Source organism: Prunus dulcis, unplaced genomic scaffold, assembly GCF_902201215.1.
Source record: "Prunus dulcis unplaced genomic scaffold, ALMONDv2, whole genome shotgun sequence".
Taxonomy (NCBI): Eukaryota; Viridiplantae; Streptophyta; class Magnoliopsida; order Rosales; family Rosaceae; genus Prunus; species Prunus dulcis.
Window position 1 is genome coordinate 5069 of NW_023010049.1, and position 12008 is coordinate 17076.

A 12008-nucleotide genomic window follows, 5' to 3' on the forward strand; every position below is an offset into this window, starting at 1 on the left:
ATAGAAACGCCCCACAGAATACCCAAGCCAGAAGAACTCAAGGGCAGACAGTACTGCAGGTGGCACAACTCTTGGAACCATTCTACCAATAGTTGTGTTGTTTTCAGGGACGTAATACAAGAAGGGATAACGGCAGGAAGGTTGAAACTGGCAGAAAAACCTCCATCGGTCACGACAGATCCTTTCCCTCAACCACAAGTCAATATGGTCAACTTGAATTGGCCAGAACAGAGGGAAACTCAGCCAATGACAGATGCCGGTTGCAGCAGAAGCAGAAGAATCATAAGAGAAACCAGTCAAAGACCAAGAGCCACCATCTCGGCTGGGGTAGTGCTTTGTAGCAGGTGCAAATGTGAAACAGAGCTAGAAGTGGTTCTAGACAGGCAAAATCAGCCCACACCTAGTGTCTTCGATAGGATTGGAGCCTCATCCCGAGATAAAACAAGACAGAAGAACTGTTTCAGGCCTACACAATGCAGCGAAAGGAGGACAGAGCAGCCCAGGAAGGAAATATCAATCAAGACACCCGGAAATGAAAAGCCTTTGGCAACAATCATAGAGGGCAGATGGTACTCCGTAGGAAAAAGCGGTAGACCAACTCTGGAGTTAACCAGAACTCAGAAAAGAAGAATCCAGAGGCAATACTGCACATATCTTAAGAGCCAGAATAATACGCAGGTACATCCAGAGACCAATTCTGCCAGGAAAGGAAAAAATCTTGAAGCACTTCCCCAGACAGAACAGAAAGCTTGTCAGTCAAAGGAACTACTAAAAACAGAACCTTCAGCCAGATCTCCTATCCATCCAGCCTCATCATCCGGCAATCATCCCAACATCATACAGGCACTAGAGAAATCCGAGTCTACCCCGCTACAAGGAGAAGACGGCTACATGGAGGAATATGAAGAAGAACAACTGGACTACGGAACATTTACAGATGATCAGAATAAACCCCTCGGAACTGTAGAACAGGATACGGGGAAGAACTGATGGAATTTGAGGAAGAATTGGATGAAGAAACAGAAGCTTTTGGCGCAGAGTTGGAGGACCTGCTACAAGGTGATCTGAGAATTAACATGGTATTCATCCTACCAGAAAAATTCAGGGCCGCCGAGGGACAAGAAAGCACTTTGGAAGGAGATGTTTTCTCTCAGGAAAGCTTTGAATGTAGATTGGCAGAAACAAAGGAGCCACCAGAACAACAGGCGGACAACCCCAGAACAGGCGGAACAGCCAATAACCCAGCTACAGAGCAACTTTGTTTCTCCAAACCAACCAGAGAAATGGCAAATCACCTCAGGCCTTTGTTTATAACGGCAAACCTCGGAGGGATTCCTATTTCCAAGATCATGATAGATGGAGGTGCGGCCATTAATCTATTGCCCCACAGAATGCTGAGCAAGATGGGCAGAACAGAGAAGGATTTGATTCCAACACGTTTGACCGTCACCAACTTCGCTGGGGGCATCACAAAAATTCATGGCATCTTAGACGTGGATGTCATAGTCGGAAGCAAAGAATTGAAAATAGCATTCTTTGTGATAGACACTACTTCCACCACTTACAATGCACTACTTGGCAGGGATTGGATTCACCAGAGCCTTTGTATTCCTTCCACCCTCCACCAGCAGTTAGCACTATGGAATGAAGAAGGCCACATGGAGATTGTAGAGGCCGATCCACGGCCATTCCTACCCTCTGCCATGTGTCTTGAAGCAAGGTATTATCATGACGACCTCGGTCCTTTCACTTTCTTTGGAGTCAACCAGAACGGCCGCCCCCATGGTGTCACGGCCCAAAGGCTCATTGAAGAAGGTCTAGCCAATTCTCTGGAGGACTGGAATAGACCTTTTTATGCTAGGAACTCTGATGATTAGTCCCAATCAACTGGACAAGGATCGAGCTGCAACAATCCGATCCATCACAAAAAGATTGTTGATATACTGGGAAGAAAGGAAGTTTTTCATACAGAATCCAGCCACCAATATGGCAGAATTCACCCACGAAAGTACAAAGGAACAAGAAGAGGAAGTTTTACAGGAGGAAGTATTAGATTTTGCACCAGCAGCATTGGATGACTCCCTGCCAGAAGTGGAGGATCCTCTACAAGAAATAAACTTAGGGACAGAAGAAGATCCAAGGCCTACTTTCATCAGCACACTTTTAAAAGAACCACTCAAGTCTGAACTCATGGCACTTTTACAGGAGTTCAGAGATTGTTTTGCCTGGCATTATCACGAGATGCCAGGACTAGACAGGCAGTTAGTAGAGCACAAACTGCCAATCAAAGATGGCTACCTTCCAGTTAAACAGGCCAGAAGAAGAATGTCTATGGACACAGAACTAAAGGTCAAAGAAGAGATAGAAAGGCTGCTCAAGGCAGGATTCATCAGGCCAGCCATCTATGCCGATTGGTTAGCAAATATTGTACCTGTTCTCAAAAGAAAAACAGGGGCAGTTAGAATCTGTGTGGATTACAGAAATCTGAATGAAGCATCTCCCAAGGACGAATATCCTATGCCAATGGCAGACATGCTAATAGACGGAGCTGCTCATAACCAGATGCTATCTTTCATGGATGGCAATGCAGGTTATAACCAGATCATGATGGCAGAACAAGACATCCACAAGACAGCCTTCATGTGCCCAGGGCATATAGGTGCTTTCGAATATACTGTAATGCCTTTCGGTTTAAGGAATGCGGGGCCACCTACCAAAGGGCAATGAATTCCATTTTTCATGATATGATAGGACATTCTTTAGAAGTGTACATAGATGATGTGGTGATTAAATCCCCCGAGGAAGGAAACCACATATCAAGTCTAAGAAAAGCATTCCTAAGAATGAGGCAGCACAAATTAAAAATGAACCCCAAAAAATGTGTTTTTGGAGTCCAGGCAGGAAATTTCTTAGGATTCTTGGTTCACCAGAGAGGCATAGAGGTTGACAAGAATAAAGCAAAGTCCATCATAGAAGCCTTACCACCTCGGAACAAAAAGGAACTTCAGAGTCTCCTAGGAAAAATCAATTTTCTAAGGAGATTCATATCTAATTCTGCAGGAAAAATTCAACCTTTTTCTTCCCTGTTAAGGCTGAAGCAAGAACAAACATTCAAGTGGGAAGAACAGCACCAACAAGCTTTCCAGGAAATAAAACATTACCTCTCAAATCCACCAGTCCTGTCCCCACCAAAAAGAGGCAGACCACTCAAGCTCTATGTATCTGCATCAGAAGTATCCATTGGAAGTCTGCTAGTTCAAGATAACAAAGAAGGAAAGGAGCAAGCAGTCTACTATCTAAGCAGAACATTAACAGAAGTGGAAAGAAGGTATTCCGCGATAGAAAGGCTTTGCCTGGCCTTGTATTTCACTGCTGTAAAACTCAGACACTACATGCTGCCACACACTATCTACATCATCGCCAAGACAGACTTAATCAAATATATGTTGACAAGACCAATGCTGAGGGGCAGAATTGGGAAATGGACTTTGGCTTTGACAGAATTCACCTTCAGGTATGTCCCCCAGAAAGCTGTCAAAGGGCAAGCTGTGGCAGACTTCTTAGCAGATCACCCAGGAGAGGAAATTGAAAACATGGACTCTTTGGACATAGCAAATGCAAATCTACTAACTAGGGCTCATGTTTGCCTTAACAATCCAATCTATTCGATTCATCTTACACCTTGGAAACTATATTTTGATGGATCAAAGACAGATAAGGCTTCAGGAGCCGGGGTTGTTCTGGAGGAACCATTGGGGGTCAGACATTGCTATTCCTTCCAGTTAGATTTCCAGTGCACCAACAACAGGGCCGAGTATGAAGCTTTGATTATAGGGCTTGAGATGTTGGTAGAATTAGGAATCCAATCCGTGGAGATCTTGGGAGATTCCATGCTTGTCCTAAAACAGATTGCTGGAGAATACAAGTGTCTAAATCCTTCTCTGGCTGTATATCTAGTAGCAGCTAGAAATCTATTGACAGAATTTAGAGAAGCTACTTGGGAATACATCCCAAGGGAAGAAAACTTCGCAGCCAATGAACTGGCTCAGGTAGCATCAGGCATACAAATGCCCGAAGACTGCGTCCAGAGGATCATCAAGATAGGAAGGAAAAGTCTACCATCTGTTTTGACTAGAGGAATGGAGATAGAAGTCAATTCTGCCTTAATCACTAAAGACGATTGGAGGGAGCCTATCATGACTTACTTACAATATCCCACTCTGCCCTCTGAGAAAAGAGTCAGAATCATGGCTACAAACTACCTCATGTGGAATGAAGATTTGGTCCGAAAAAGTAAGGATGAGGTGCTATTAAGGTGCCTTGGAAAGACAGAATATATGAAAGTCATGGGAGAAACCCATGAGGGGATCTATGGGGCTCACCAAGGGGGAAGAAAGATGTGCTGGTTAATTAGAAGGTATGGCTACTTCTGGCCAACCATGTTGAAGGATTGCATCAACTATTCCAAGGGATGTGAAGCTTGTCAAAGGCACGGCCCAATCCAGCAGGCTCCTTCTGTTCCCATGAATCCAGTGGTAAAACCATGGCCTTTTAGGGGATGGGCAATGGATCTCATTGGCAAAATCTATCCAGCCAGCAGCCAGCAGCATTGTTTTATTATTGTTGCCACAGACTATTTCACCAAATGGGTAGAGGCCAAGCCAATCAAAACCACAACTTCCCAAGAGATCATCACCTTTATAGAAGAACAGATCATACAAAGGTTCGGCATTCCAGAATCAATCACGACTGATAGGGGTTCTTCTTTCATATCTAGGGATATGCTAGATATGGCAGAAACATTCAAGTTCAAACTGCTTCAATCTACCCCTTATTATGCTCAAGCTAATGGACAGGCAGAATCAAGTAACAAGGTGATTATCAATATCATCAGAAAGATGCTGGAGAAGAATCCAAAGCAGTGGCATGAAAAGTTATCAGAGACTTTGTGGGCATACAGAACTTCAAAAAGAGAAGCGACTGGCATGACCCCCTATGCTCTGACCTACGGCCATGATGCAATTCTTCCCATGGAGATAGCAGTCCAGTCTCTTAGAATTGCTCACCAGCACGGTCTCACAGGAGAAGACTACTCTCAAGCCATGTTACTTGAATTGGAAGAATTGGATGCAAGTAGGATTGACACCCTCAACAAACTCTTAGCAGGAAAACAGGCTGTGTCAAGGGCATACAACAAAAGAGTCAGAAACAAGAGTTTTGAAGAGGGAGAAATAGTCTGGAAGGCAATTCTGCCCCTTGGAGCACACATAGCTGGATATGGGAAATGGTCACCTACGTGGGAAGGCCCTTTTGTAATTAACCAGATCCTCGGAATGGGGGCATACAGGTTGCAGGACCGAGATGGAGTTATTCACACTGCCCCAATCAATGGCAAATGGTTAAAGAAATTCTACCCAACCATGTGGGATTCGCAGGCTGTACAGACAGACCCCGGGATAGAAAAAGAACAAGGCTGACCTTTTCTGTTTATATGAATCCATTTTTGCTTTAAAGTTGTTTTGTTTTTACTTTCAAAACTATGTTTGTTTATTGCATCAAGGGTAAATAAAAAGTAGTAAAATACTATTTAAAAGGCAACAAAATAAGCTTATTTAAAAATAGCCACCCTCACGGCAAAGTTTCCCAAACAAATAAAGAAACGAAAATTGGAAAAAACTAAAACCCTAATTTCCTGAGGGTTTCCTGCAGGTTCGCCTTCTTGACAGAAAGTTCTTTCTGGAGCAGCACCCCTTGGTGAATCGAGGCTTCTGCAATTTCCAGGCTGGCCTGGAAGCTGCAACCATGCTCTGCACAAGGAAGGTGGCCTTGGTCTTAGAACTCAGTCCAGCCCCAAGCCTGTTCTGCACCTCCCTACACTCTGCCAGTTGTTTTTGGAGCTCTTCAATTTGCTTCTCCAACTTGTTCCGCAGTAGCCCTGGCTTCCTTGTATCCAGCCACCATCTGGTCCAGTTCTGCTTTCTGCCTAGCAAAATCAGCCAGATTGGCTTCATGTGTGGCCTTGCAGAACTCAGAGGTCTTGAAGGTGGGCCTAAGATCCTCATAACGATCATGCAAATTAAGCACATCTCTAGCCAAGCTTAGGCCCATCTCAAGAATAGGCTTCGGAGCCATGTTCTGTCTGTGTAGCAGGTCCAAGTCCTTCATCAGCTGATCCAGAGCTCCCTTATCTTGATCAAACTCCAGCTCAGTGGACTGCCAGATTTTCAACCTCTCCATGGCCTCCTCCACTACTCTAGATTTTGCCCTGCTTGGAGGAGAGCTGAGTTTCTCTAGCCTATCCAATTGAGCATCCAGATCCATGGCTTCAAACTCTTCCAATTCTGGATCAGCAAAAGAGGCCGTGGTAGACGATCCTGGAAGGGAGTGAATAGGCATCTACAGAAGAAAGCATAAGTTAAGACCGGGCAGAAAAAAAAAAAACAAGGGACCTAAAAAATTATAAAGCTTACAGCCACAATAGGGGGCTTCAGGAGGCTGGTCATCACTGCCAGGGCGCCAGCAGCTTTAGGCACTTCTACCTGGAAAGACTACAACAGTTAAAAAGGGAGAAGAAAACAGAACTGCAGGAAAACATGGACAGTTGAGGAGGAAAATTACCACAACCACAGGAGCAGCGGCAGTTGTTCCCACCTCAGCCTCCGGGACTACAACGGATAGTTCTGCCTGATCCACAGGATCTGATACAGACCGCTCCACCTGATCCTTAGCCTCTGGAACGGCAGTAGAGTGCTCTGCCTCGGCATCCTAAAAAAGAGCCAGTTCTGAACTAGTCAGCTCAGCACTCGGACCCCCTTGTTGCTTCTGCGCCAAGGCAATACTCTCTGCGATCACCTCAGCAGGGATTTCATCCTTAAAAAAAAGGGGTCAGAACAGAAGGAATGAAGCAAAAGGGGAACTAATACGAATCACAGAAATAAAACTCACCTCTCCTTCCGCCATTGCCGTTTCTTCTTGAGGCACTCCCTCCAGCTCTTCCAGTTCTTTTTCCTGCTCCACCTCCTCAAAAGCCTCTCGCAGCTCTTCATCCGTCCCAGAAGTAGTGACCGGAACTGCTGCGGTTTCCTCTGCGGCAACGTATTCCACTTCACTCCTCTTTTTAAGTTTTTTCAACTTAGTAGGAGGAGGGGAAGGACTTCCAACTGGACAGAACAAAAAGCAAAGATTAGAAAGAAGGCAAGACAGAATAAAACTGAAAAGAATAGCTGGAACATTCCAAATTTACCTGAAATACCAGGCCGTGTGGTGTTGTCCGGAGAGGGAGCAGGCCCTTTTCTTTTTCTTCTGCCAGAAGGAACAGCCTCGGCAGGGGTTTGCTCCAACTGAACCTCATCTTCTTCATCAGCAGAAGGAAGCTCCAAGTCCCCGGCCTCAATAACAGAAGAGGCTGCACCAAGAAGTTAGAGGTTAAAAACCAATCCAGCAGAGAGAGACAGAAGAAACGAACTAGAAAGAAACCTACCAATCACTTTTCCAGCCTGAACAGACTGCCCACCCACGTTGGTTGTCAGAGAAGGATCTAATACAGGCAGAACATACATTAGAAATCGATCATCAAGACAGAACAAATCCCAGACAGAATCAGACATCTACCTTCTATGATTTGTGCATTGATGTCTTTAATGGTCTGGATCATGTGCGCTTTAGCGTCCCCATCCGCAAAAATGAGCCAGTTTTCCCAACCGTCAAAAAGCACCTTAAGGGCAGTGACAGAAGCAGGCAGACTTTGGAATCTGGTTTGCCACCAGGCGTCAAAATCGGCAGAACTGCAGGAATTCGGCTTCCACGAGGGATAGAGGGCATCCGTGCTATTGTTAATCTTATTCACTGCACACCGGGCATCCTTGTGCACCTCCAGATCATCTACATCCCTCCAAGAGGAGGCCCGGTTGCAACTCCGATACGATTTCAGCGGAATGAGCTGAGGACAGCCAAGCTGCCTTGCACAGAAGTTGGGATGATAAACTTCTGCCCCGAGATGATAATTCGGAGGTTTTCCCCCACCATAGGGTAGATCTCTGGGCTGAGTAATGCTCAGAAACTTCTTCCTAAAATCTGTTCTGGCAGCCTCGTCTTCTGGCTCCTTCTCGATCAACCGAAATCCGGTCTGGAACCAAGGATAGGTCCCTCTGATCACCACTTGCCACTGAGCTGCCGACCTTTTTGTACAATACCTGAAGAGCATCAAGTACTCCTCAAGAGAACGCTTGGGCACTTCTGCCGATATCAGAGGAAGGGCCAGAACTTGGTCTTCAGGCAGAACTATGTCTGGGAACCTTAACTCTGGAAAATAGACCTGCAGCCAGATCTGGATCATCCAGAATGCACCAGGGGCCGACAGGTTCAATGGATTCTCCAGAGTGGCAATGTATAGATTCTTGAAAAGGTGAGCCAGAACTGTAGGCCCAAGCCCCACATTAGTATGATTGTGGAACGCCTCTGCCAGATGTCGGTACTCAAGCAGAACTGCCGAAGACCGATTGGGGAAAACGAACCGGTTCAGCCAATACAAAAGGAACAACATGTGTTGCTGGTCCTTGTCCTTCTCAGCACTGAATTTCTTCAGATAATTGGAGAAAGAGCAGTTCTGGTTGATCGTGGCTGGAGAGATAGTGAAGGGAGTGACCACTTTCTCTTGGTTTTTTCGCCTATGATAATCTCCAACAGCATCAACAGGCCTGCCATGGGCCCTGAACCCAAAGATCTGAGCCATATCCAGCAGGGTTGGCGCCATAGGACCCACACGGAAGTCAAATGTATTACTGGCAGAATTCCAGAAACACAAAGCAGCGGCAAGCAGGTTCTCATCTCTATTAATCGACTGCTTGGACAGGAGAATGGCATCATAAATCCCGCTCTCCTCCATTGACCCCCATATCTCGGGAGAAGTCTGTCAATCCAGTCTGCCCATTTGACCGGACTGTTCCTCACCTCGCTGGATGGGAAGGACCGGCTCAAATTCTTACTAACCCAAGAATAAGAAGCCAGGGCAGAAGTACTCTCAAAACACAAAGGAGCCTCTGCATCCTTTTTCAACAATTCTGCCATCCCAGCCGGAACAGGACCAAACCAATGAGGCCCTAACACCAGGGTGTTCTCGAACAAATGAAGGATATTCTCGTCTAGATTCTTTTGAGCAAAGGGGTGAAGCTTGCTCCTGACTTCTATCGCGTGAGCATCGATCCCGGTCCCAGTAATGTAATCAGGAGGAACTGGAACTGAAGAAGACTGAGCACGAGATCTTGGGGAAGACATTTCCGATTCAAAGGAAGAAACAGAGAGAGAATGAAAGAAAAGGGAGGTTCGAAGGAAACAATGGAAATCCCAAAGAAAAGTTCTTAGTCGGAAGGATTAGAAACAGTGGGGCTGAGTTTCTTTTAAAGGAAAGCTCAAAGACGTGGGAAGAAGAAGATGGGACAACACCTGATGATTATTAGCTAGTAACTAGCTAATAAATAGCCATTTTTTTCCCACGAACTCTAGATCATTGTAGGCGGACGTGACAGACGCAGGGTAAGAAGCGGAAAAGACTGGCGCGTAAATTCATAGCAAAAACATTAAGTCTGAAACCGTTCCAAAACGATTCAGACTTAGGGGGCATTGTTTGGGCCTAAATTTAGCACGCCAAAAAAGTTCAAAAAAAACAGGCCCATGGTGAAGTTACTTGCCCAGCCCAAGAAAGACCAAACATGGAAGCTGTCATTAAGGCTTCAAGGATCAGCCCACAATTTTTGATTGGGCTCAAACCCAAGAGATTAAAAACACACCCACGTGGCTACCTCAGCTTTGAAAAGTCAGCAATTCCAACTAAAGTTTTTATATGAGAAGAGACGTCTCTGAAACACTGCCAAGAGAAGATCAAAAGCCCATCTGTATTCAGAGATTTTGCTCCAAAGCAATACACCATCTTCCAAGGAATTCACGGGTCACGCTTTCAAAAGCAAGAAACAGGGAGTTGTTCAGAAAATACAAAAGAAAAACCAAACCGCCATAAAATCAGCCCACACAGACGATGGCATTGAAATAGAAAGCTGCCACCCAGGAAACCAGGGAAGGGATTGCTTTAGGAGGTGACTACTGAGAGCCTATCTGCCATGATTGATAAAAATCCTTTCTACTTTACATTTTAGGAGATCTTTTTGCCGCCCATTATTAAAATTAAAACCACCTCCCCAAGAAGGTCTCTTATAAAAACAGAAGTAGGCAAGAAAGAAAAGGACACTCAATTCATCAATCAATCAAAAAAAAACAACAAGAAGAAAACAACCAAAAGCTCACTTGGATTCCAAGAGAAACCAGCTTTAGATCAGAATTCCAAAGTTCAGACTTAGAAAATAAGTCTTCTAAAACGAGATCTCTCGTTACAAATTTGGTTCAGCAAAAGCCAAGGCAAGCAGAGTTTGAGTTTTCACAAACGTGGAGACCTCAGCGAACTCATGAAGAGTCCTGCTCAAGCAGAACAACGCTCGTAGTGCAATCCCTAGCCCATCAAACCGTCGAGAACAGCCACTTCTGCCCCCTTCAAACTGAAGAAGCTGCAGTTCTGCCCACTCAAAGGCCTCACGAAGCGTGAAGTAAACATAAAGCTCTGCCAAAATCGAACTTTGGTATCGATTTATAGGTCATCCTAGCATCTGAAGTCACGAAGCAGTACGGACCGGCCCAGGCGCGTCCAGTCCAGCCCAAACTAGAACCTTCCATCCAAGCAGAAACGGAGTTCCGGCCATCTTGTAACCTTCCTAGCGTCGATATGCATATTTATTCTTTTGTAAAAGGCAGTTCTGCCTAAAACAGCCCAACTTCTATCAAATATTTCTGGCCAGAACATCCATTTGATACTGAGATAAATTATGAAAGTCCTCACCAGTCTGAGGCAAGAAAAGAACTTACTTGGGAGATATTCCTCACCCAAATTCACAATCATTTGTTTTAGAAGTTAGTAACTTGGGGCGCAAGTTATCCACTCTAAAAAGAAGTCTGCTAGGATCTACATTGCTAGCAGTGGCACGCTCACACACCAAAGAAAGCTGACTTGTTGACCAACACATGGTCTCCAAGCCAGTAGGGAACTTCGCCCTTCCATCACAGGAGTAAACGCGAAAACGGGTGAACAGTAGGTCGGGCTAGTCTTCTGACACCGGCCTTACCATTATAAATGAGTTGCCTTAATACTTCCATTTCATTGCGAATATCCATTTCTGGGTGAATCCTGGGTGCAGGTTCGACACCAGCTGGAGGAGCCTGCCCTACCTCTTCTTCATCATCGGATTCCTGGATTTGCTCTGGTATTCTTGCATTATTTCGTCTTCTCCATCTGTTTCCTTTGTTATTGCCATTGTTATGGGCGATATGCACATTAAACCCTACTGGTTCTTGCCACCTGTCGGCGTGCATGTTTCTTCGGACTAGCTCTGTGGGTAGAGCAGCTTCACCAGTTTTTGGGCCCTGGTATTTGGATGGAATTCCGAATGGGGTGAGGTGTTGACTAGCAATCTCCTTAGGAGGGCTGATTGCCTTTGGCATTTGTGGTGCCATTAAAGTGATCTCGAATCCCAGTGGTTGATCTGCCTGAAGAGATGATCTGAGTGATTCTCTGATTGCCCTTTCCGGAGATGATGAATGGGCACAACCACTCGTTTGTCCTGTGGAATACCCTTTTATTATCAAGGGTGTTTTGGCATTCGGTGGTGTCTCTCCTTCTTTTCGGACCATTCACTCTTCTTGTTCTGCCTGCATGGCTCGCTCGAAGAGGTGGCCCAAATATGCCCTCGTCTCGTTCCCTTGTAGGGTTGCATTTAAATGTCCTTTCTCAACATTCTGCACGACGCTTTGAGATAGGTGATTCATGGAGTTGGTCATAGCCTGGAACCCTTCTCTTATGACTTTTTCGAGTCGTTCGAAAGGAACTTCCGAAGATGATTCTATCGAATCGGATTCTACTATTTCTTTGTTTTTTTCGTAGCTGGCCTAGGTGGAATCAGCCATGTATA

The 12008-nt window shown here is 45.3% G+C and overlaps 2 protein-coding genes and 1 long non-coding RNA gene across 3 annotated transcripts; 1 reads left to right on the forward strand and 2 right to left on the reverse strand.

The window, feature by feature from the left end:
• The first annotated feature begins 4439 nt into the window (after window positions 1–4439).
• On the forward strand, window positions 4440–5477 carry LOC117612696 (uncharacterized protein K02A2.6-like). Its single transcript, XM_034341362.1, has one exon. The coding sequence runs from the start codon at window positions 4440–4442 to the stop codon at window positions 5475–5477; it is 1038 nt and encodes a 345-aa protein (XP_034197253.1).
• Window positions 5478–7288: 1811 nt separating this feature from the next.
• On the reverse strand, window positions 7289–7773 carry LOC117612689. The gene is made up of 3 exons (XR_004583519.1): window positions 7612–7773; window positions 7481–7537; window positions 7289–7405 (listed from the first exon to the last, which is right to left on the reverse strand). It is a non-coding gene; the product is annotated as an uncharacterized LOC117612689 (long non-coding RNA).
• A 65-nt stretch (window positions 7774–7838) lies between these two features.
• LOC117612697 lies at window positions 7839–9273 on the reverse strand. Its single transcript, XM_034341363.1, has 3 exons — window positions 8950–9273; window positions 7923–8839; window positions 7839–7845 (listed from the first exon to the last, which is right to left on the reverse strand). Exons 1-3 carry the CDS (start codon window positions 9271–9273, stop codon window positions 7839–7841), a joined length of 1248 nt encoding a protein of 415 aa, XP_034197254.1.
• Window positions 9274–12008: the final 2735 nt, after the last annotated feature.